Source organism: Podarcis gaigeae, assembly GCF_964106915.1.
Source record: "Podarcis gaigeae genome assembly, chromosome: 2".
In the NCBI taxonomy this organism is placed as follows: domain Eukaryota; kingdom Metazoa; phylum Chordata; class Lepidosauria; order Squamata; family Lacertidae; genus Podarcis; species Podarcis gaigeae.
In genome coordinates, this window is record NC_139679.1 from 65,863,437 (window position 1) to 65,887,631 (window position 24,195).

General features: G+C 42.0%; 1 protein-coding gene across 8 annotated transcripts in view; it reads left to right on the plus strand.

Moving 5' to 3' along the window:
* GRIA1 (glutamate ionotropic receptor AMPA type subunit 1) overlaps window positions 1-23,793 on the plus strand; it is a 198,257-nt gene extending 174,464 nt beyond the window's left edge. Inside the window, exons 14-17 of one of the 8 annotated variants that reach the window (XM_083728723.1) lie at window positions 5,470-5,584; window positions 18,005-18,139; window positions 20,722-20,935; window positions 21,100-23,793. In XM_083728723.1, the coding sequence (XP_083584849.1) occupies window positions 5,470-5,584; window positions 18,005-18,139; window positions 20,722-20,913 (442 nt within the window). In that variant the 3' untranslated portion in view covers window positions 20,914-20,935; window positions 21,100-23,793. Of the gene's footprint in view, window positions 1-5,469; window positions 5,595-6,288; window positions 6,408-18,004; window positions 18,140-20,721 lie in introns of those variants that run through there. The other 7 variants (XM_083728724.1, XM_083728725.1, XR_014561659.1 and 4 more) reach the window with 7 other exon arrangements.
* Window positions 23,794-24,195: the final 402 nt, after the last annotated feature.

Below are 24,195 nucleotides of genomic sequence, written 5' to 3' on the forward strand. Positions count from 1 at the left end.
AAGCGACAAGCTGAACAGAAACACGCACACAATAATGTGCCAGTGCATTAACCATGCACCAGAAACACTTTGCAGCATGTTATTATCCACACAATTCTCTTCATTTCTATTGCGATCAATGACGTGGCACACATGACTTGATTCTCTCACCTACACTCCAATAGCAGGGCAAGGCAGGAATTGTGTGCCGCTGCAGGGTTTGGGTCTGGATGTGAGTCTTATGTTTTAAAGGAGAACAACATTTGCTGCGGGAGATTGCTATTGTCATTTTTAAATTGAGATTTTAAAAGAACCCTGCTGTGCCAAAATCTTTAGTGTATATTGAAAAAGCTGCAGCATTTCTTCTGGGTAAAAAAATGAAAACAGAAAAATGCAAAGGTTGATTTATCCTGTTCTTCAAATATCCTCTGTACGAGGAAAGGTGAGGAGAGGAAAGGGAGACAAATACGGTTATTCTTAACATGACTTCCCAACTCAATGGAAACAGCCAAGGGAGGACACTTTGTTTTTCCATTTGGTCTGATGGTGCTTCTTTGGAACATATGGTCTCAGTTTCCCTTCCCATAATGTTTGTTGTGTGTGGTCATTTTAACTGTTTAAATTAATATTATATGCTCTTCAGTCACCCTGTAGCATCTCTCTGCACTATTGCAGGAGAGCAGTCCAGGGAATGCATTCTGTTCTGTGACTGACTCTATTCTTGTTTCTATCAGAGTACACAGACATTTGGTCACTGAAGTCATTGGGATCAGAATCAGTTGTGTGTGAAAAACATTTTGTCAGAAGTGGTATTTATTTTACTTAGTTATGAGGCACTATTTACCACCACCAACACCACCCAAAACAATGTCAACATGTCGATAAAAACAGTCCTGCAACACAATTCAGGCATTAAGAATATTAAACACTAAGCAATTATTTATTTATTGCATTTATACAGCACCTTTTTCTCCAAGAAGAACAAGATGCCATATACAGTTCTCCCCCTCCTCATTTGATCCTCTCCAGCTGAGATCAGACAGGCCCCTTCCTATTGCACTTCTGGTGCTGACTGTGGACATTTTAATTTTATTTTATTTCTAGATTTGACTGGTGGGGGGGGGAGGTTTCCCTTTAAAAACAACAGCAACCTGAGTTACTTGTGCACTGCTTAGGGACAACTGTAATTAAATGTTATATAAGTTGTTTAAATAAATAAATAGACAGAGCAAAGTAGAGGAGGCTGGCACAGTTTGGCATTTCTAGAAACAGCAAATTCCACTGCTCCACAGCAGCTACCAAAAGGCACTTTCCAGAGCTGAAAGGTTAGCGTGTGAACAGCAGGAGAGAAAGCAGAGTGATGGAGAGCATAGGAGGGAAAGCAGTGTGGAAGGGAAAGAGGACTGGATCTGGCTGGAAAAGGAAGTCATTGAGGAGAGGTGTCTCGGAGGTCAGAGAGGGCAGAGGGATGGGGTGGGGGAGAGAGAGAGAGAATAGGAATATGGAGTCTGAGAGCACAGAACTAGTAAAATTGATCCTCTTGAAATTACATTTTTTTTCCACTGGTCCTCCCCACATGCTTTTATTTTGGTGCACTGAGCATGCCATTTTATATGAATATGCAACATCATCCCATAGAATGAGAAATTTTACCCTTTGTCTTTTCCACTGCTTCATGGCTCGCAGTACTTCTGGAAGTATGCATTTGTGCCTATGTTTTAACCTATTAATACTAAATAAAAATGAATATTGAGCATGCAAAACGTATTGGGGGAACCCAATGACACATAATAAGTGTGTAATCCAGGCAATGTAAATGAAAAGAGGAGAAACTTATACTCTCTCTCAGATAGATAAATAGATATCTCTCTCTCACACTCACTCACACACACACACATACACATACACATACACATACACACACACACACACACAACTAGAAAGAGAAGTGAATCAGGGGAGGTAGGCGTGTATTCTGTAATTGGCTTTCTTTCTCAAAGTGGTAACCTTTAAGCAAAGCTCCCCAGAGGCCCATAAACTTGTATGTCAATTATTCCAAGTCATTTAAATGAATAAAAGTGTTCCTTGTCAAAGATCCAACAAAACTAACACACTTCAGAGGAAAATGTGCCAGCCAACTCTGTTTTTCATCAAGGATTCTGTGACTGTAAGATATTGAAAGATGCTGTATGAGCTGCAGAGGAGAACCAATTACTTCAAACTTAGTCTCTTAAGGGGAGAAAAACAAGGAACAAACAACCTGAGTACTGCAGAATGATCTGTACTTAAAGAACAACAAAGAGTTCGCTGGGCTTTATAACGCCATATTACCCACGCAGGAATTAAAATATTATTTCAGTTCACCGATTACTACATCTTCTTAGATTGCTAAACAATGACTGTACAAATGAGGCTGTGTTCCACTTTAGAATACAGATATAATCATCTGTGTTGCATCATCACTGCTTGAGCTTAAATACAGCTCACACGCTCAGTGCCCAACATGTGATGTGTCAAATGTGACTCAGAAGTACAACATGTAATACATGCAAGGGCCCCAGTAAAACACCACACAGAATCTTTGTTCCTTTCTTTCAGCAGCACAGTACAGTCCCAGCAATTCCAGTTCTTCCTTCCACCACCACCACCCGCCCCCAGTAGCAGTACTCTTTGTACAGGTGGGAACGCCAGATTGGTGGTGGCAGCAGTCCTGCCACTGCAAGCGCACAACCCTGACACCACAGCCATTCCAGCAGAGAAGCCAGTGTTCAAAGGGCATCTGTGCAGCTCTGCTGCACCACACATACCACTACTGCTTCGTTTCTTTCCACTCCGTGGAATGGGACTAACCCACAAGAGGAAATGGGAGCCCCTTGCGATGGATCATTTGATCAGCCTCAGGTGTGCAGTCTCCCCCCCACACACACATTGATATAAATATGCACTGTTTCTATAGAGGCAGTGGAGTTCAAACAGCAGGGAGTGAGATGGGAGAGAGAGACTACCTGACACAAAATTACACCCCAAATGTAAATTGCATAATGCACAGAAAAGTATACTTTTTCTACAACTGAGACACAAAACATTTGACTCCTGAGTAGGCTAAAGCTATCCAATATGAGAAGTGCTGGGTAAGGCAGCAGTATCTACCTTCTTTCTCAGAGGCTTTAGACTACAACTTCCATCAACCCCACCATTGACTGTGCTGGCTGGGGTTCATGGGAGCCGGAGTCCAACAATACTTGGGCATTGCCAGATTAGGGAAGGCTGGTCTAACTGCACCAATTAAAATTGTTGATTATCCTAGCACCCCAAATAAAACAGCACTTGCTGAAGGAATCTATGCAGATTATTGTGTTGTTTGAGCTGTTAGAACTTTATTATGGTTTGATTCTTTTTGCATATCTAGAACATTATATGCCTTATCTTCTATAATATAAAATCAAGATTACTTCCAGCCTCAAACACTAAACATTTTAAAACCCCAACAAATCCCTCTAACACTGTTATCTAAAAACATAACAACTGACAGCAGATCAGCATTAGGAAGTGCTGGAATAAAAAAGCGCCATTACGTTTCCATGGGAGGTGGGATGGGGAAAAGGACCATTATATAGAACAGCCATAGCCAAACTCGGCCCTCCAGATGTTTTTGGCCTACAACTCCCATGATCCCTAGCTAACAGGACCAGTGGTCAGGGATGATGGGAATTGTAGTCTCAAAACATCTGGAGGGCCGAGTTTGCCTATGCCTGATATAGAATGTCTGGCTTTGGTACGGGCACAATTTCACACTACAGGATAACAGAATCTGAAGGAAGGCCTCCACAGCTAATTTCACAGATAACAAAATATACTTCCCAGGATATGGTGGAATGTTGCCTTTAAATCAAGAGCTAGGCAGCATGGCTTAAAAGAAGTCTCATGATTTCACTGTCAAAAAATCTACACTAGGTGCAGTTTCCAAACCCTTCCGGACATTTTGTACATGAAATGCGCTGCATTTATCAATCATTTAGGTTGCCATTTTTAAAAAAATTACAGGTATAGCCTACAAGCAGTTCAAGACAACGTATGTGGTTATGCTCACAACAACCCTATGAAGTAGATTAGTCTGAGAGTGGCTGACCCAAGGTCACCCAGTGAACCTCATGGCTGAGTTGGGATTTGCTCTAACCACATCACTGCTGACACAGATGTATGGATGACTGAGCAGATTCCTGTCTTTCAGGAAAGGTTAAAGGAGACAGGCCAGATGCAGTAGATCAAAAGAATTTGACATTGCAAGCAATAGCTCCAGACCCCATATATCCATCCTGCCACTGGGGTGCCTAGTCAGTTTTATCATATTTTCCATGGAATCCTCATGGGGTGCTATCACTGGCTTTTAAAAAATGGGACCCCTCATCAAGCAAACTGTGCCCAGGCATAACTGAATACAGGGAGCAGAAGAGAATGCATTTTAAGACTTACCAGCACAATTGAAAGGAATTGTAGCACCAATGCACTTGGAAAATAAAGAGATGGCACTGTACAACTGTCACCCTTCCTAACTTCCCTTCCATCACCATCCTCTTCCATCCCACTCCTGCAGTTTGATGTGTCCAGTCATGCAACCCCATTTAATCGACAGCACTGCTGCTCTAACTCTGAACAATGATGGGAAAATAAACTGTCCATCACAAAATAGTCATGGAAACAGTGTCTTCTTTAGAGCATATTTAACACAGCATAGCTATATAGGATCTGTCCCATTGACTTCAATGGCATTCCAAACATTTGAATCTGATGAGGATCCCTTCCTGTTTCTGTTTTTCTATGTCATGTGAAATGTCTGAAGTGTTCTTTCTCAGTTGTGTGTTGATTTGAATATGTTACGCTTCTTAAATTGATTAAATGTTTATTTTCCCCCTTTTTCTGTTGCTTAACAAGAGATTTATTACTGACTGTTTTTATATGTCTTTTGTGACATGAGGATCACTCAGGAGGAATAGGCGAGCCAGACTCCCCACCCCCATTTCCAAATTATTATCTACATATCTCATTTCTTTTTTATTTTTATTGTTTGCAAAAGGCCAAATTGTTGAGCTGCAGTTGCAACTAGACAAAATGACACTTCTACCGCTCTTGTACTTAATTCTTTCCAAAGGCAACCCTATGCCAATGCTTGGAAATAAAATTGCCTCTTGCATCAGTTCAGGTGCTGTAGAAGATGGACATCCCGTGTGAGCAGCTGGGCCTTAAAGCAAAGCAAACTTTGCAATTCTGTTCTCTATAGCAACGTTCTGCACTGCAAAAATTCCCAATCGCAGAGAATGCTATGACCCCGGCCCCCTTTTCTTTTCTAATTGCAAGGGAGACAAAAAGGCACTTGGGGGAGAATACGAGAGCAGACTGACGGGTGCTGGTTCACCGATCCCTTGTTGTCACATGAACTTTCCGAGTGTTCTCCGCCTGTTACTCATCGAGTGTTATCTATTCATTTTAAAGAAACCCAGTAAACCTGGCAGTGTTAAAACTGAACGAGCAGGGGCTTTTGGACAAATTGAAAAACAAATGGTGGTACGACAAGGGCGAGTGCGGCAGCGGGGGAGGTGACTCCAAGGTCAGCCTCAGTAAGAACAACCTAGTGGGTATAAACGGCATGGATAGTAACCAGCAACCACACTGCCAACACACCTTTGCATTCAAATATCTGGGGAGAGCAAAGACTATTGGGCAGGCCTCTTGCTGGGTGAGAACATGCACTCTTTGCTTCATAAACAAAGCTCATGGGAAAGGAAACTATGGATCTAGATGGGGTGCCTGCATGGCCATTAAAAGAACTCCTGTTCATTGCACTAAAACCTCTGCGAGACAACACCCCACCTTTCCCCACCTCCGCTCCCACCCTTCAAAGTTTCTGCAGGATCTCCAAGCATGACCATGGATAGGAGACTGAGATACTGTGCAGGGTTCTGCTACTGGCTGGTTGCCCCTTGCGGATGGGAATGGTCCGCGGCCACTGGCATTAGCAAGGCCATTGCAAGTATCTATGGCAGGTGGCTGAGGTTGCTGGTTACTCAAAGTGATATAGTAATACTCATCTTGCTATGCTGGAGGAAAGAAGAGCGCCAATGTGCTGGGAGTGGCGGGGATGGATGGAATGCTGGAGGGGGCGGGCGGGGCGGCCAGATGGAGTATTCAATCGTATCACTTTGTAAATGTATATAACTTGTACAATGAATGCTGTGAATGAACTGTCTGTGCTGAATAACATAAAATAACATTGGTAATGTTATTTATGTTATTTCCCCCCCTGGTTTGAAGAGGTCCCGTAAACCTAGCGGTTTTGAAACTCAGTGAGCAAGGCGTCTTAGACAAGCTGAAAAGCAAATGGTGGTACGATAAAGGGGAGTGTGGAAGCAAAGACTCCGGAAGTAAGGTCAGTTACCCCTGAAGAGGTCATGCATACCCATTTTTTATTAAGAAAAAGATAAAATAAGTGTGTTACCAAAAAAAACCTCTTGGCCCTAGAAGTACAAACGTTTGGAACTTTGTGTGAAGTGTATTGGCCTCCCTGCCCCCCGCTTCAAAGTCACAGTTACTCTTCATGTGAATGGCAATATCATATTGGCATGCACACAATTATAGAAACAGCAGAATAGTAGATGCCGTGCCATGCTAGAATTGATAAAAAAGAAATGACATCCACTAGGAGACCTGTAGGTATTAGGGTATTAGGAAGGAAGAAGACGCATGTTTCCGAGCCCAAATACATAATATCAGGACTGTCAGAGAGGCATTAGTAATCATCAACATTATGATAGCTGTAGTATATAACGATTACATTTTGCTTAAAATACAATATTGCATTATTTTATTTTAGCATTTCTAGCACTCCAAAAAACCCCCGACAAATATATACAAATCCATAGTAAAACAACAATATGACCTTAGGAGTACACTTCAGTAAACATTTTGAAACAAAGCTCTCTCTGTGTGTGTGTGTGTACGCACATACATATATCACACAGTTCTTTGCAATCTAATAGATGCAACAAAAGGGCAAAAAAGAACACAGAAAGGAAAAGGGAACAAGGTATATTAAAGCTAACCAGGTGGAATGACCTCTGGTGGAAGGATCAAGATAATATGGCAACAGTATTCAAGTACAGTGGTACCTCAGGTTACAAACACCTCAGGTTACAAACACTTCAGGTTACAGACTCCGCTAACCCGGAAGTAGTACCTTGGGTTAAGAACATTACCTCAGGATGAGAACAGAAATCATGCACTGGCAGCGCCACAGCAGCAAGAGGCCCCATTAGCTAAAGTGGTACCTCTGGTTTCAGGTTAAGAACGGACCTCCAGAACAAATTAAGTTCGTAACAAGAGGTACCACTGTACTATTGGAAGTCACTCTACTTCGTAGACATGATGAACATTTCCATTGGCAATAGGCACAGAAAGTACAGAAGATGACTAGGACTGGAGCACTGAGGACCTGCAACAAGAAAGGAAGAGGGAAAAAGCTTCTGTTGACAGATTTTGAATGTACACTCTTTAAAACTAGAAGAAAAACATTTGTGGATAACACCATGGAATGTAAAGAAATAGAAGAAATCAAAAAAACAGAGGGTGGCCACGGCAGAAAGGTCAGAAAGACTCAGAACATAATAAAGCCATTTGATTTGAAGGAAGTTTGATAACGGCAATTTATCTGTGCCCTTATCTATGCTGTGGGCAATTTCCAAATTTTAGTAGAGCAGTTGAAGGAGACCAGGCAGTAGTTATACTCCAGGTTTGGAGGTATGGTGAAGGAGGAAGGTGAACTGCCCAAGGAAAAGAAATTAAGGGGCTTTTGCAAGAATTGGGGGAAAACAACAGAGCCCATTTGAAATGTTGTCATAATCAGTCCTTTCCCCATGAAAATGCTTTACAGTGTTCTCCTTGCAGCATAATCCTATACATGTCTACTCAGAAGTAAGTCCAACTGCATTCAGTGAGACTTACTTCCAGGTTAGTAGGTATATAGGACTGCAGCCTGAATTAGAGCACTTGGAAAAGACCACATTGAAATGGATCATCTGAGTGGATCTCACAGGAATGATCCACCCATTGAAGCTGCTTGCTGATGGGTATTTCCTGCAAAATCCATGAGGATTTTCTGTTATAACACATTCACACTCTCACACTGATGAAATCACACTGATTCCATTACTGTGTGTGCTTGTGAAAGAGAGAGTGAGAGAGAGATGATAGAGAAGAAAGTGTAAAATTGGAGGAGACATCAGTGAAGAGTCAACAGAAAATACTACCATGGGTATGACTCAGGAAATTTGACGTAAAGCAGAATGATGAATTCAGTGAGCAGACAGATAATAAAGGGAAGACTTATCAGGTGAATCACACTTGGAAAAACTAGCCCTTTTATTGACACCTGAGGAAGAGATGGACTCCACTGTGTTTAGATACTGAATTCTCTCCAAAATCCAGACCAGCTACCTGGTAAGATTGGATTTGTCCTTCATTCAAGGACATTATACCTCCATACGGGATACTCTTTGTTGCAAGCTGCTCCAACTGCATAAAACTACAGATAACAGTGTTCTGTGGGGAGTGACACTGGGACAGGCATTCAGGGTATCAAACCAATGCCCTTTCCCCACAGTGGTGGAGGATGTGCCAATAGATTCAAAGCACTTGCCAATGTGCCTCTTTTTTCTTGATGATGGTTCTAGCTGATAAAGTGCCTAGACTCTTTTGATTACTGCGCTCACCAAATATATGGTTGCAAACACTACAGCAGGGTGCCTAACCTCCAGGTGTTATTGAACTCTCACCAACCCCAGCCAGCATGGCCCAATGGTCAGGGATGATGGAAGCTGCAGTCTGACAATATCTGAAGGACCTCTGGTAGGCACTCTTGTCCTTAAAACTTTTTCAAAAACCTGAAATTCTGTATTTCGCAAAACATTTATCTCTTTAACCAATGATAAAACTGCTTACCTTTCTAAGATTTTGAGGAAGAGGGGATAAGAAGAAAGTTATGCTTTTTCCTTCCAGTAGTTTTGATTGCCTGTCCCTGCTCTATTGGTCTGTAAATTGTTTACAGTATCATGAGCATGCAAAATGTTGACAGAAGAATCAAATTCTGTTTTTCTCTGCAAAATATTACTTCTACATAAATAGCCCCCTCCTACTGCTTTTAAGATGGCCTGGGCAGGATCTCCTGTTAAGTTCAGAAATTTTTTCATCTCCTACAATGTTACAAAAAGCTCAGCAATTACCATTCATATGAAGAGTAACTACTTAGCTATATGCTTTTGGGGGCTTTTTCGGTGCCTTTGCTAATAGGCCACCTTTATCAGTGCTAGAAAAACCCCATAGCTACTGTGTTCCAAACAAAATCCTTGTGGCACTGATCCCATTTAAAACAAGCAGCGGCAGCAGAACTCAGAACCACTACAATACTGTATCTCTTTTCCTGTCACCTTCCACACACTAGAATGAGAGAGCAGAGCAGAAAGGGGCACAGGGGTTTACGTGAATCCTACGACGTCAGTGTGGATCACATTAACTGCATGTTCTTATAGAGATGAGAAGCCAAACGTGTGAATTGCATGTAAACATCACCGTGGCTATTCATGAGGTTTGTGAGAGCTTCTTGACCCTCTGTGTGTAAAATCTATTAATTCTGCATGCCGGGATTGCTGAGAAAATGTATGAATAAATGAAAGAGGTTAAAAAAGGAAGGAAGGAAGGAAGGAAGGAAGGAAGGAAGGAAGGAAGGAAGGAAGGAAGAAGGGAGGGAAAGGGGGAGGGGGGAAAGAAAAGAAAACCTAGCACTGGAAGTTTTGTAGCTCAGAACCATGTGACTAGGAAACTCTGAAGGAAGGAAGGTTAATATTAAGAAGAATTAATACACACCAAAATTAGATCAATATAAAAATGGAGGTACACATCAAATGCTGACCATTGTCTTCTCCTTAAAAATACATACATACATACATACATACATACATACATACATACATACATACGCCAAGTTCTGAAGGCCGATAGCACTTATTGTGAACTGTTTACAGAATCCATCCACTGACTAGAGTACCTACATGGCAGGAGTGCCAACTTAGCTCTGCGACTGTGGGAGCATGGGGCTGTGGGTGCCAAGCAGCGTGCATGGCCCTGGTACTGAAATTTGTGGGTGCCTTCATGGGGAATTTTGTGGGTACTTGGGCACCCAGGGCCCCAGGGAGTTGACACCTATGCTACGTTGGCATCTAATGCTGCCCAAGTGGATCCTCAATGCAACTCACTATTTGCCAAGTGGCTCCACTGCATTCTGTCGGCCTCACACATGTGGCTATGTAGCAGTTCAGAGAAATTGACCCGGATACCAGCTTACCAGTGGAGTAGGGAATCTGCATGCATAAAACAGCTGCTGCATCTTCCCCAACCTTTACTGGATTCTGCTACCTGCAAGCAGAATGAACCCATCCATCCTTCATTTACGTAGGTCAGTACTGAGTGCTGATGCACATGGGTAAGCTGAGCAATACAAGAAGCTGTATGTGCACATCAGTGGGGAAACAGAAAATGTGAGCTGATTGATGTATAAGGTGCTTACCAGGACAGTCACATTATGCAAATCAGGGTGTTCATCCCCACTGATATTTACCTGTATTTATTTATTAACGTATATGGGAATACATACCCTCAGGCACAAACTGGAACTACAATACATTGCTTAACCACAGACACAATCATGTTACAACTCATACACAATATCTTCTTGCACTTAATTTTCTCTAATGAGGGCCTTGTAGACTGTCATCCCTTTCACAACTGTCATATTTTACATAAAAGTCCCAATTTCAAACGATAACAAATGTTACATGGATTTTTCAGGTGCTAAATCTTGAGTAGAATTAGGTATAGGAAGACCAAAACTTACAACTGTTGTGCAATATATATGTAGGCAAATGGCAAATGTGTTTAGAAACCTCTTTTTTTCCCCCCATTTCAGCTTATATGTGTGTTTTTTAATGAGCTGAATTTTTAAACAAAACACCTAGCTGACTTTTCCATTTTTAAAGAATCTAATCTATTCAATCCATATATTCCCTTCTACCTAAAGAGATTGTGATCCAAACCCATCTCACATTGTGCTATGGGGAGTTTGCATTGAGCAGAGCTTCCCTCCACTTGCTTCTGATGTCTTATCCAGCCTTCTTCCACCCACCAATGGCAAAAGGACTCGAGCATCACTCCACTAGCCAAGACCTCCCACTTCCACTGCTCAAATGGGCAGGCAAAAGAGATGCCAGTGATACCCCTAGCAGCAGAGCCCTGAGGGAGGCCTGGAAATTGGGTGTTCCAAGGACACTGCAATTCTGAGCTGACATGCACTGGATCATAAGCTACTCTCACAGCCAGTGCTGGTGAGCATCAGGCCTGATGTGGGCCCAATGAAACTAGTGCACATATAAGGTCCATTCTGCCTGCCCACACCTGCTACTGCCACCATGAGTGGCTGGAATGCAGGTGCAGTGGTGGCCTCAGCACTTCACAGACCCTCAGAAGTGGCAGTAGGAAGTTTGTGTTGTCTCAGTAAGACAACCACATTTTCTTCACTCAGTCCTAGCAACAAATTAATCATCCGGTCATTTTACTGCTTACATGTGTTATGAGAGCTTGCAGCTTTGGTGAGTTAGATTGAAATGATCACTTACAATTTCTGGAGTTCAAAGGCTTTATTCATGCAGGAGCAGATTTATCTTGGTTGGAGAGAGAGAGAGAGAGAGAGAGAGAGAGAGAGAGAATAGCAGACATCTTGTCTCAACAGGTTGGGAGAAATTTCTCAGTTTTCAGGAGTGGGACTAGACAAACAGTGTCCTCATGTGCTTTAAAGTAACATGTGCATTAACTAGAAGCTCAGAATAGAAGGAAATGCTTTTCTCCAATTTAAATTATATAAGCAAAATAGACTGTTAATAAATATATCTACCATGTAGCTTGGTCTAATAATAACAGAGTGGGTGGCAAGATCTACATTTCTGTTCCCTTGATTTAAGTATGAGGGACTGCATCAAGGACCACAGACTCTGACCACAGACTCTTAATCAAGTCCAAAGATTAGGGCTGAAGATGAATATGCAAAATTTTTATATATTTTTAATTGTCTTCAGTGAGGCCTACTCCCAAGTAAGCATGCATAGGTTTGCAGCTGTAGTCCCATTAAAGTCCAGCTTAAGTTCCTAGTTTCAATATTATGCATAAACTTTCCACAGTGTTGCCCCTCAGACAAAGCATTCCCTTTGCACAATAACCTGCCAGAACTTTAAGCATAAACTGGAAGTTAAAAACATGTAATTATAAACACAAGTCTTTGCCAGGTCATGTCCTTATGAACACAACACTGACTTAATAGCTATTGGGAAATGAGGGAAAATCTTCCCAGAGTGGAGCTTTAAAAAGCTTTATATCACAGTCACAGTCAGTGGCATAACTATACTAGCCCACAAGTTCTTACATGGCCATGAATGGATTTTCTCTGAGCTGAAGGTCCTTTACTCTGAGCTGTAAGACTCGTTTGTTTATTTTACAGGATAATAATAATAATAATAATAATAATAATAATAATAATAATAATTTATTATTTATACCCCGCCCATCTGGCTGAGTTTCCCCAGCCATTCTGGGCGGCTCCCAATCAGTGTTAAAAACAGTACAGCATTACATATTAAAAACTTCCCTGAACAGGGCTGCCTTAAGATGTCTTCTGAATGTCAGGTAATTCTTTATCTCTTTGACATCTGATGGGAGGGCGTTCCACAGGGCGGGCGCCACTACTGAGAAGGCCCTCTGTCTGGTTCCCTGTAGCCTCACTTCTCGCAATGAGGGAACCACCAGAAGGCCCTCGGCGCTGGATCTCAGTGTCCGGGCTGAACGATGGGGGTGGAGACGCTCCTTCAGGTATACAGGACAGAGGCCGTTTAGGGCTTTAAAGGTCAGCACCAACACTTTGAATCGTGCTCGGAAATGTACTGGGAGCCAATGCAGATCTCTCAGAACCGGTGTTATGTGGTCCCGGCGGCCACTCCCAGTCACCAGTCTAGCTGCCGCATTCTGGATTAATTGCAGTTTCCGGGTCACCTTCAAAGGTAGCCCCACGTAGAGTGTGTTGCAGTAGTCCAAGCGTGAGATAACTAGAGCATGCACCACTCTGGTGAGACAGTCCGCGGGGAGGTAGGGTCTTAGCCTGCGTACCAGGTGGAGCTGGTAGACAGCTGCCCTGGACACAGAGTTAACCTGCGCCTCCATGGACAGCTGTGAGTCCAAAATGACTCCCAGGCTGCGCACCTGGTCCTTCAGGGGCACAGTTACCCCATTCAGGACCAGGGAATCCTCCACACCAGCCCGCCTCCTATCCCCCAAAAACAGTACTTCTGTCTTGTCAGGATTCAACCTCAATCTGTTAGCCGCCATCCAACCTCCAACCGCCTCCAGGCATTCACACAGGACCTTCACCGCCTCCACTGGTTCTGATTTAAAGGAGAGGTAGAGCTGGGTGTCATCTGCATACTGATGAACACCCAGTCCAAACCCCCTGATGATCTCTCCCAGCGGCTTCATATAGATATTAAAAAGCATGGGGGAGAGGACAGAACCCTGAGGCACTCCACAAGTGAGAGCCCAGGGGTCTGAACACTCATCCCCCCCCCCACTTTCTGGACACGGCCCAGGAGGAAGGAGCGGAACCACTGTATGACAGTGCCCCCAGCTCCCAGCCCCTCTAGACGGTCCAGAAGGATGTTATGGTCGATGGTGTCAAAGGCTGCTGAGAGATCCAGCAGAACTAGGAAACAGCTCTCAACTTTGTCCCTAGCCCACCGGAGATCATCAACCAGCGCGACCAAGGCAGGATAAAGATTAATGTTACCATAACGTTAAAGATTACGTAGTTCTCTGCATACCAGGAAGTTTTCTTAAATAAATAAATAAATAAATAAATAAAATAAATATAGTTTTCGTTGTTACTGCTTTCCAAATTTCTCAGTTTTCTTTTCTTTCACACCACTCATGAATACTAATAAGCACCTCACACTTCAGCAGCTAATCCTAAACACACTTTATCTGTGAATAAGTCCTGTAAAATGGGGCATACTTCTGAGCAGACATATATAGTGTTGCACTGTCACATGTTTTACTTCCCTTATATATCTTGTGCAGTTGCATACACATGTTGTATAAGACTGAATTTCCAGAATCTGGGGTTCTGAGGAATATATTCCCACATTATAAAAGAGAATTGGCTGTTCACGAAACAAGGCACCTCTGTAAATTACAAATATGAAGTCCCTAAATGACCATGTCAAATGGTATTGCTCTTGAGGTGGATGCAGGATGCTTTATATTGGCCTGACATACTCATTTGTGCTCCAGAGACCAACATCAAACTCATCTACCTCCTTCTAAGTGGTGCAAAGGTGCTTTCTGTCAACCCCCTTAAGGTGAGAAGGGAGTCAGGGAACTTGGTCCTTAAAGAGTTTTCTTTTCTTCCTGTCAGAGCAGAATAAAATGGCAAGAAACGGGATGAGGGATAAACTGCCACCAGTTAAAAAGAAGCAGACCGGGAAGGTGCCTTGTCACCATGGCAACGAGGCCAGGAACATTTCTGAAAGATGGGCTTTTTTGCTTGCTTTTCACCTGCCAATCTTCCTCTTCCCTCCTTCTCTTCCCTTAAATGCAACTCTCCCTCTGCAGGAGACACGCTGTGACATTTACACTCCCACTAATAAGCCGGCTGCATGATGGGCAAACTCCTTGGGAGAGCATCTGTCACAAAGCCCAAACAGCAAGGCTCTGCAGCTGAGGGAAAGAGTTTGATTCTCTCAGGCAGTTAGTGCAGGGATTGGTGCCTTTCCCTCCCCCCCCCCTTCTCTTCATGTTCTATTATTACTAGTGCTATTAAGTCAGGAGACAGTAAGAAAAAGCAGCAGGCATGGTCTTTTGGAGCCAAGAAGCCAAGGCAAGCCATGGCAAGCTGGAATTGTTTCCTTGCCTTTGCGGTGTGTGGCAATGACCCTGGTGCCAACATCCAGCTGAGAAGGAACTATGTGATTGCAAGACAATAGTCACTCTCCAGAGAACCTCTTTGCAATTAGAAACGCCATCCTTCTAGCAAAGAAAACCTGAGAGCCAAGAAGTGGCAAGATGCCTGTGGAGCAGCTTCAAGCCTAAATCTACATTATGACAACTGGATTTTTGACAAGTGCACACACTCCCCCTCTCTCCTCCTCTCCAGCCAAGCTTCATTCGGCCTCATAACCCATATTTTTCATGCCATTCCACACACCCTGGCCTGTCTCGACTGTGGTAGCAAGAAGGAAAATTAGGATAACGGCTCTGAGTCCCAGTTGTGCCATGCAGCCTATAGACATTGAGCAGATGTATAAATGGCACTGCTGCTGATTGTACTTGTGTGGTAATTCAAGCTTGGGTGTATTTCCATTACAATTGCATGCCCCCATTGGCAGCTCATTAAGAATCAAATCACTGATGTGTGAATAAGTTTCTATCAGGAGATCTTTGGAAATCTGAAAGAAGGAAATTTGAACCCCAACTTGCACACACAGCTCACCCTGAACATATTATCTCTCACTCAATATCCATTTCCCCTCTCATTTTGTGTGAGTGAGAGGAAGGGGGAGGGACAGACAAAAAGCATGAGCTAGTATTTATGCTTCTAAATGTGAAAAGAACATGATCAGATCTTCAAAGTGGAGACCGGCTGTCAAATATCATCTTTCTGCAGATGGGCAACTAGTGTGATGGGGTTTTGAGCACGAGAATCGTGATAAAATAGATAATTCGAAAAAGGCTGGAATGTTTACAATTAGAAAATGCATGAAAGATGAATCTGGATTAATGGTTCATTGGCATGGGAAAGGCTAGAGAAGAGTTGAGTATGCATTGAGCTCATTTCTGGAGCAGAGATTCTTATTTCCATCTCAGAATTTTAGGGTTCTGAAGGACTGAGTAAGCCAATATAATAAAGGAGCGCAGTCTACTAGCATTCACATTTCAGTGCATAAGAAGAGAGGGGAGAACAAATACTCCATGCCAAAGGTGTCTGCATGGTAAGCTCCATTGTCAGAAAGCAACACTATAATTTGAATTTATAGGTCATATAGCTTTGGGGTTCTTATGAAGCTACAAAGAGGCTGTGTGAGGGAACTAGAAGTTTGACTGCCTGTAGATGAATACATTATAACTGATTATACTAAAAACTCACACCAAAATCAAAAATAATAAAGAAAACACGAACTTGATAACTGATCTGACAAGGGTGTTGCATTTCCACCTTCCTTCTGAAAGAACCACAAAAAGTTGCATCATAAAGTTGCCAAGCTTTTATCCTTTGAGATGGATTCTAACAACAGCAGAGATCTCAGAAAGCACAGCATATGTTTCCAGTATCCCCTGCAAAAGAAGAATTGGCTGTATCTAAAGAGCACAGATTTGTGATTCAATCCATAGGCTTTAGCATTTGAAAAATACACTTTGAACACTTTGAACCAGCTGTGTTTTATTGAGAGAGAACTGAGTAGGTGAGCGAGTAAAAGTAAGGCAAGCATCCCCGCTGCTGAACTGGAAAAGAGGAGCAAGATTAAACATGTTAAATATATATATATATATTCCTACTTGTAAAGACCACTATCAGTTAATGAAAGCAGACAAACATTTTAGAATATGGCGGACATTTCGACACATATTTGCTGCATTCTGAATCATTTGGTTTCAGGGCAGAGGTTGTGTGTCGACTTTTATCAAACTTTATCATATTTGTCTGGTTTTATCTTACATTTACATTTGCCGGCTGCATTAATGACATGAACTTGATATTTATGACAGCCATGAAAAAGTCCCTTTTTATTTGAAAGGTGTAATATGGTCTTGGAACCATATTGCTGAAAATTCAGGAACTGACTGACGTACACACATAAACAACACTGTTCTATGTTAAACTTTTATGACTCAATAATCCCTTGTAGAAATGTTCCTCTGACTGAACAGCCTATTCAAGCACTATTTACCTCAGGTAAACCCAGCAACCATCTGATATCTGTGGTCTGCATATTGTTAACTAGATGTGAAACTAGTTATCTAACTAAAACTCAGACTGAATCAGATGTATAGAATAGTCGTCACATTAGACACCAATGTTTGCTGTGCTGCTAATGCTAATACCGGTATTACAGATCAGCTTCTACCTTTGTAAAATAGGGAAGAATTATACCTATATATTTAACAGGGGCAGATTAATTACTGGGTGTTTTTAAAATAAGTTTGCAATCGACATCAAACACTAAAGATGATCAATAGGTGACTAATAGCCCTCCTTTATCAATAATTTTTTTTTAATGCATCAACTGAACTTAGGCACATAATAACTGCTTTTTTGAATAGAAATCAAATGCATGTCTATGGCGAGCACCTTTTCAGTGTCACTGCAACCTGGATATTGCACAAAGGGGGAGGGCCATGTCAGAGGAGAATAAAGCAAGTGATTTTGATTTGTTGCTCAGCAACAGAAGTTGCGGGGGAAACAATCAAAGAAGAAAAGGAATAGGCATTTCCAAGAGAGTGAGTTATTTTAGGAGAGGAAAAGATTGGAGACTAGCAAAATGTCAGCTCACAGTAGATAACATTTTTTATATCAATAATTGAAAGTCCCTAGGCATTTGAGGGCACATAAGTATTTAAGGATGATTCAAAACATCTAGTCCACACCTTTCCCAAAGAGTTGCAAAGCCACTGAAGTGTTTAATCAACTTTGTGTGTTCAGTGGGGGAAGAATATTCAGATGCAAAGAAGGGAAGTTGAAATGTCTTCTGTGTGTTTTAAAACAAGTGGTGGCTTCCCAGGCTTATTGTATCATATGTAGCACTTTGTGTTGTTGTTATGAAGAATAGTGTTGTGCTAACATCATGTTTCCCCCTCCCACATCCCTTCTCCCTTTTCCTTTCTCTTGTAGGACAAAACAAGTGCTTTGAGTCTCAGCAACGTAGCCGGTGTTTTCTACATCCTCATCGGTGGGCTTGGACTAGCCATGCTGGTTGCCTTAATCGAGTTTTGTTACAAGTCCAGAAGTGAATCAAAACGGATGAAGGTGGCAACACATTCACAGGCCTTTCACACCTTCTTTCTGATACCAGCCAGACTCCTAATATTCCTTTAGGAATGGATCCAGACTAGGATGGCTATTAGGGTAGAATGTCAATATTTAAAGACCAGGGAAATGAATTTTCCCTGGCCTATTTAGTGTTCAGCCGAATAAGACCTGAGTAAGAGCGAATTTGCAAATGGTTTGTAGCCAGAATTAATAGTTGTGGGACATGTGTACAAGCCTATGTTTCCAGCATTCTTAACAAACACAAAACCTAACCTGGTTTAAAACCGAGTTTAAGAACTAAAACAGGCCAGGTAATCTGGCTCTCTGTCCTTGCTAAAATGGGATTGCTCTGGGCTAATTTAATCATATCTCACCATGGCTATTTGATTGGTATTGGAACGTCATTCTGGGGGGGAAAGGGGGAGAGAGAATCCTTGCCTGTGAAGAGCACCTTTAGACATTGCTGCATCCTTAGCCACCTGAGTGTGTAAGGTCCATTTGATTCCTTTTGTTGCACCGCTGGGGAAATATCTAAGAGACAAGTTGCACAGGAAAGATCCACAAGTTTCAGGTGCACAATCCTTACTCAGGTGTGAAATTTACTATGTAGCCTTGAACAACTTGCCTTACAGAGCCATTACGAGGCAATTTTTCATATAAATGACACAGGATACCATAACATTTGGGATTGCTCTAAGCAGCCTTGCATTGTTTATGACAGAGAAAATATTCTCAGACATCACAAAAGCAGGTCTTCAGGGCAGGTTCATGCTTAATGAGGTCACTTTTTGTGAAGCCTCCTGATGGTGTCACATTGAACCCATGCGAAGATTTCAGCTCTAAAATTAGCTCTCTGCCCTGTGTGGAAAAGTCATTGTGTCCCAATCCAATGAACCACCGTTGAGTTTCTTTGCAGAAGCAGGGATAATTTATTATTGTCCATTCAGCTTTGTACTTTAAGTGCAGAATTGTTTACATTTGTAAGGAATTCCAAAGCCTTAGCGTGACATAGCCTTTGCCTGCCATCTTGGTCCCATGATCTGTGAACTCAAGACATACCCAAAGTAATGGTTGTGCATTTGTTGTCTTTGTTGTTATTCATTTTTTGTAAAGAAATCACACTTCTACAGAGCATGAATACATAAAGAAATATCAACGCTCTCCTTCCAGCACTCCTCTGCCTTCTTCCACTCAGTTTCTCAACCCATTAACCACAAAATAAGAAAAGAAAGAAGGGAAAACTTGTGCAAACCAACTTTTCAGGTGGAATCTGAACAGCAAATAACAGTCAGCTGAAAACTATTTTAATTTGTACGCAACTGTAGAAACGAATGCCAGATGGCACCAGGCTTTTCCTTTTATTAAAAGTAACTCTGTCCTTATTAACCAGGTATAACATGAATATACCTCACAGTTATAATATACAAATGAGGAAACGGGTTTTAAGGTGCAAAGATTTTAGAGAGGCAATATACCTGTAACGCCACAGCCACCTTATGATAAAGGTTAGGCTGAGATATGTTATTGCTTGCCCAGTGACTTTCAGGCTGATGGGTATGAAAACCTGGTTTCTGATATCCATGCCTAGCTGTCTATCAATTGCACTACACTTCAAGTTTAGCCTATACTGCTGGGGAACCTGTGGCACTCTAAAGGATGTTGGACTACAACTCCCATTATCTCTGACTCTTGGCCAGGCTGGCTGGGGCTGATGGGAGTCCAACAACATGTGGAGGGCCAGAGATTCCCAAGTCCTGCTCTGTTGTATATGAAAACACCCTTCAAATTCAGTTTTTATTGTGTTAGGAGAGACAACTATGTGGAAAAGCTTATTCATTACACTCTTGTGATCTTTCACGCTTATCCTTATGACAATAAGCAATTCTGACCAGCAACGGACTTGTGTGCCCTGAGAGAACAAAGAAAGTTTTAAGACTTTCTTCTACATCATGCTTACCTCTACATCATGGTCAGCGCTTATCACAATATTTACAAATTGGGTTCATGTTGCTAACCTTGCCAGCCACCCAAATGTCCTTCCAAAGGCAACTTCCTTGTTGCACTTCTTTCCGTTTGGGAGCTGGAAGTGGGTGACATGCTGAAAACTAGTGGGGAAGAGTGAGGCTTTGCAAGGGAAAAAATGGGAGGAGGGAGAAATGATTAAACATCCGCTGGTCTTGTCCAGTCCAACAAATATCCATATTAGTGTTATGAAGAACACAATTTCCTTAAGTATATTTCAGATATGGGATAACTGAACTGTTTCCATTGGACCACCTAAGATTTTTTTTAAAAAAAACAACCGCAGTGGCAAACTTTCTACCCTAAGATACGTTCTTCACATGTGGGTGTTTTGAGCAAGAGGGAAAATAAACTCTGATAGAATAAATATTAATGACTTTAAAAAATGTGTTTGCTCTGAATATGTGTGCCTGAATAACTTGTTCATTTCTAAGCAGAATTGACAGGGAAGAGATCCAAGAGTACTAGGCTAGACTGAAGAAATAAAATGTTGTCTATTACAATTGCCCAGCCATTGCTAAGGACAGGGGGAGACCCCCCTTGTCTCTCTTAAAAAGGGTTTTTGTTTGATCCCACAGCAATCAATCAATGAAGCCATACGAACATCAACCCTTCCCAGAGCATCTGCGGCAGGAACCAGCAGTGGAGAAAACGGACGGGTGGTGAGCCACGATTTCCCCCAAACTATGCAGGAGATTCCATGCATGGGTCACAGCTCTGGGACACCCCTGGGAGCGACGGGATTATAATTACCCTTGATGGATATTCTGGGTGAGAGCAGGGTCTCCCTAACCCCAGCCTCTCCAGTGCTAAAAACCAAACCGTTCAAGAAGAGGGACAATGCACTGGATCTTTTAGAGGAAACCAGATTCATTTTCCTTTGTTTTTGTTTGTTTGTTTGTTCGTGTGTGTGTATGTATGTGTTTATTTTGCAGTAAATCCACAGGCAGAAAGCATGACCTGTACTGCAATAAGGAGAGGGCAACTGGACTGAACAAAATTTGGAGACATCCCTGAATACACGGTTACAGGAACACTGAGGAAGACAGCGCCATTTTGTTTTTAACTTGGTTGTTAATAAGTTCTTAGTGTGTGCAATATATATATTTTTCTTACTAATTCCCGTGATGTCAGGGTGATCTCAGCCCTGCCCTGCTCAAAAGTTTAAAATCAGGTTTAGTTTGGGATGCAAACCATACATGTCTGCGCTACTAACAGTGAAAGGGGGTGGGTGGGAACAATTCCTCTGAGACAACAGGACTCTACTGTGTTTTAAAGTTGTTGCGACAAAGCTAACTAGGCCATCGACAGAGAATTCCACTATTGAATGAAGGATTTCTGAGGCAGTTGAAGTGGAAGCCTAACATGCAGAAAGGAGTAGGAAGACTTCTGAATGGGATGCCAGTGGTTGTATCTGGATTTGGGAGAGCCTAGTTAAACAGAGGTTAATGTGACCTGTATTCCTGAGCTTGAAAGTGGCTATCTGAGTTTAAATGTTGTGAGTGTGGGAAATATCAGTCCCCAAAATGGGAATTTGACAGGCTACCACAAGGACAGGTCAGCAGCCGCCTATGACCATGGCTGTTTCCTCTAGAAAATGCAAAATATCAATATATCTATAGATCACATATCATCCCTCACTGCCTCACTGCCTTTCCAAGAGCCATTTCCTCATTCCCACACTACTGTAAGGTTTCCTTTCCGTGGTGATATTTGAGTAGAAAACCATTCAACACCAGTTAATGATAGACATCAGGGCTGTTTTGTATACATCTGGTTTATTAGTTTTTGTAAGCCAGATCTGATGGACATTCCATGGAATAAGTGGGCTACATGATATTTATGATGACCAAAAAGTAATAATTTTAAAAAGTTTCCACAACAAGATGCCAATGTTCACCTAGATCCAGCCTTCCATAATAATTGCTTGCAACTGGCCACAGTTAAAAAGCAAAATCGGTTTCAAGAATCAAATCTTGGCCAGCCGTATCATTTGCAGAAAAGCCAAAAGACATGGTTTCCATCTCATCCATCATCGTGAAGGGAAGTGGAACACACAGAACTGACCAGCTGGTACCCTACTTGCTACTGATATAAAACCCAATCTCGCAATGAAACACTGAAATCCAGAGAGCTGTCCAAAGCACAAGACAACAGACTTGCTAGCAGTATTTCTCCCACTTATGTGCTCCTTGACATCTACATTGAAACAAAAGCTTCATTTGTGTGTGCGTGTGCGTATGTGTGTGATATCACCACCGTGAACAGTGAAATACTCGAACAGAGTGGAAAACGTTGCCCTGAAGAAAAACTCCTACTCCATCGTAGGTCTGGAAGAGGCCCAATCCTTCCTTGGCGATTTCCTGTCCTCACAAATGCATCTGCCCATGACTGGATGTTAATTCCGGACTTTGCAAGGGGCTAAATCTTCCTCCAAGTGCCAGTGCAATCCCATCAGTATAACAGCAACTTGTTATATCTAATATCTGAGACCTGTGTGTAACATAAAAGTGTAAAATAGGAGACTGTAACATAGAATGGAAGCAGAAGGATGCGATAAGAGGCTACCGACTGAAATGGCTTTGTTGTGGGGACCATCATGACGTCGCTTTAAAAAATGTGTGTGTGTGACTGGCAAGTGGCTCTAAACAAATAAGCTACCATACATGACTTTCTGTGCTTATGAAGCTTCAAAAACTATTAAAGACTGGCTTCTAGGAACTGATTGTACCATTCAGCACTATGTTGTTCCATCAATTTCTTCCACTCATCTTAAGACGACATCTTCATAAGACTGGCAGCACAGAACCTGCAGATCCCCTTCAGAGGGCACAGCATGCCTAGTGCCTGTTTTGTTTTCTCTCCGTGCTGCTGGAAGCCTTTTTGTCTTCATCTTCCATCCAGCTGTTTGTCATGGCTCAGACCTCAGCCTCCGATAATAACTCTTCAGGGTCTTGTTCTCCGTGTGCAATTCTTAATTCTTATTTTTAATTTTATGTCTGCTTTGGTTACATTTTGAGTTTAGTTCTGTGTGTGTCTTTATGGTGTGCACGGCTCACAAAACTAAGCCTGTTTTTGATGAAGAGATCTTTTGGATGTCCAAGAAGAGACCCGATCTTTCTTTCAAACACAAGAGTTTTCCAGAGCTCCCACAACTGTCTTACACCGTAAAATACAATGGGAGCAGAGTGCAAGGATTTTCTTCTGTATGGAATAAAAAATATAGCCCATAAAACTTTGAAAGAGATATAGAGAGAGGGAGAGAGAGAAACCTCAGTTGCCTTTGTGGCAAAGGAATCAAAGAGACCTATCTGACAATTGAGCCAGCCAGTTAGATGGGTTTGTGGGGAGAAGCCTTCTATGATAGGACAAATGCCTGTAACACTAGGACATGAGACTCATCTTTGAAATGTTTTTGATCAGTGGAAGGGTGGGAGCAGAAAAAGAAGAATGATTCAGAAGAAGAGGGGAAATGTTAACTTGTAATATGTATTTTTACTACACTTTTCTTAAATATAGAATAATGTGGTGGGGAGGGGGGAACCCTTAAAGACATTGACATTTTTCTCAACAAGAAACCATATTTAACAGTTTTGGCTTTCATTAAATTTTGCTCTTTGGTACCTGGATTTTTTATTTAAGAGTTATGTTTGTTTTCATTCATCATCTTTGGACCACTACAAATGTTTCACAGATTGATGTTAAAAATTAAGAAATATTGCCATATATAATATGGATGCTTTCTCCATTTTTCTTCCCTGGCCGTATTCCTTTGTACTAAAACCAGATGAGCGGAAGGGAAAAAAGCCCTGTTATCACCGCTGCCAATACAGTAGCCATCTATGTATGGTAAAAGTAAATCCCTCCAAATCTTACCAAAAATGATACAGAGTTAACTGATTTCCCACATGTTTGTTTAGCTTTTGGAAAACTGTTTCAGACTCCAAGCATTGGCTTTAGGTGATGCTACCAGGATCTTTAGACCATCCAAGGTCCTGGTCTAGATTCATTTCAAACTGAGCTCAAATCCA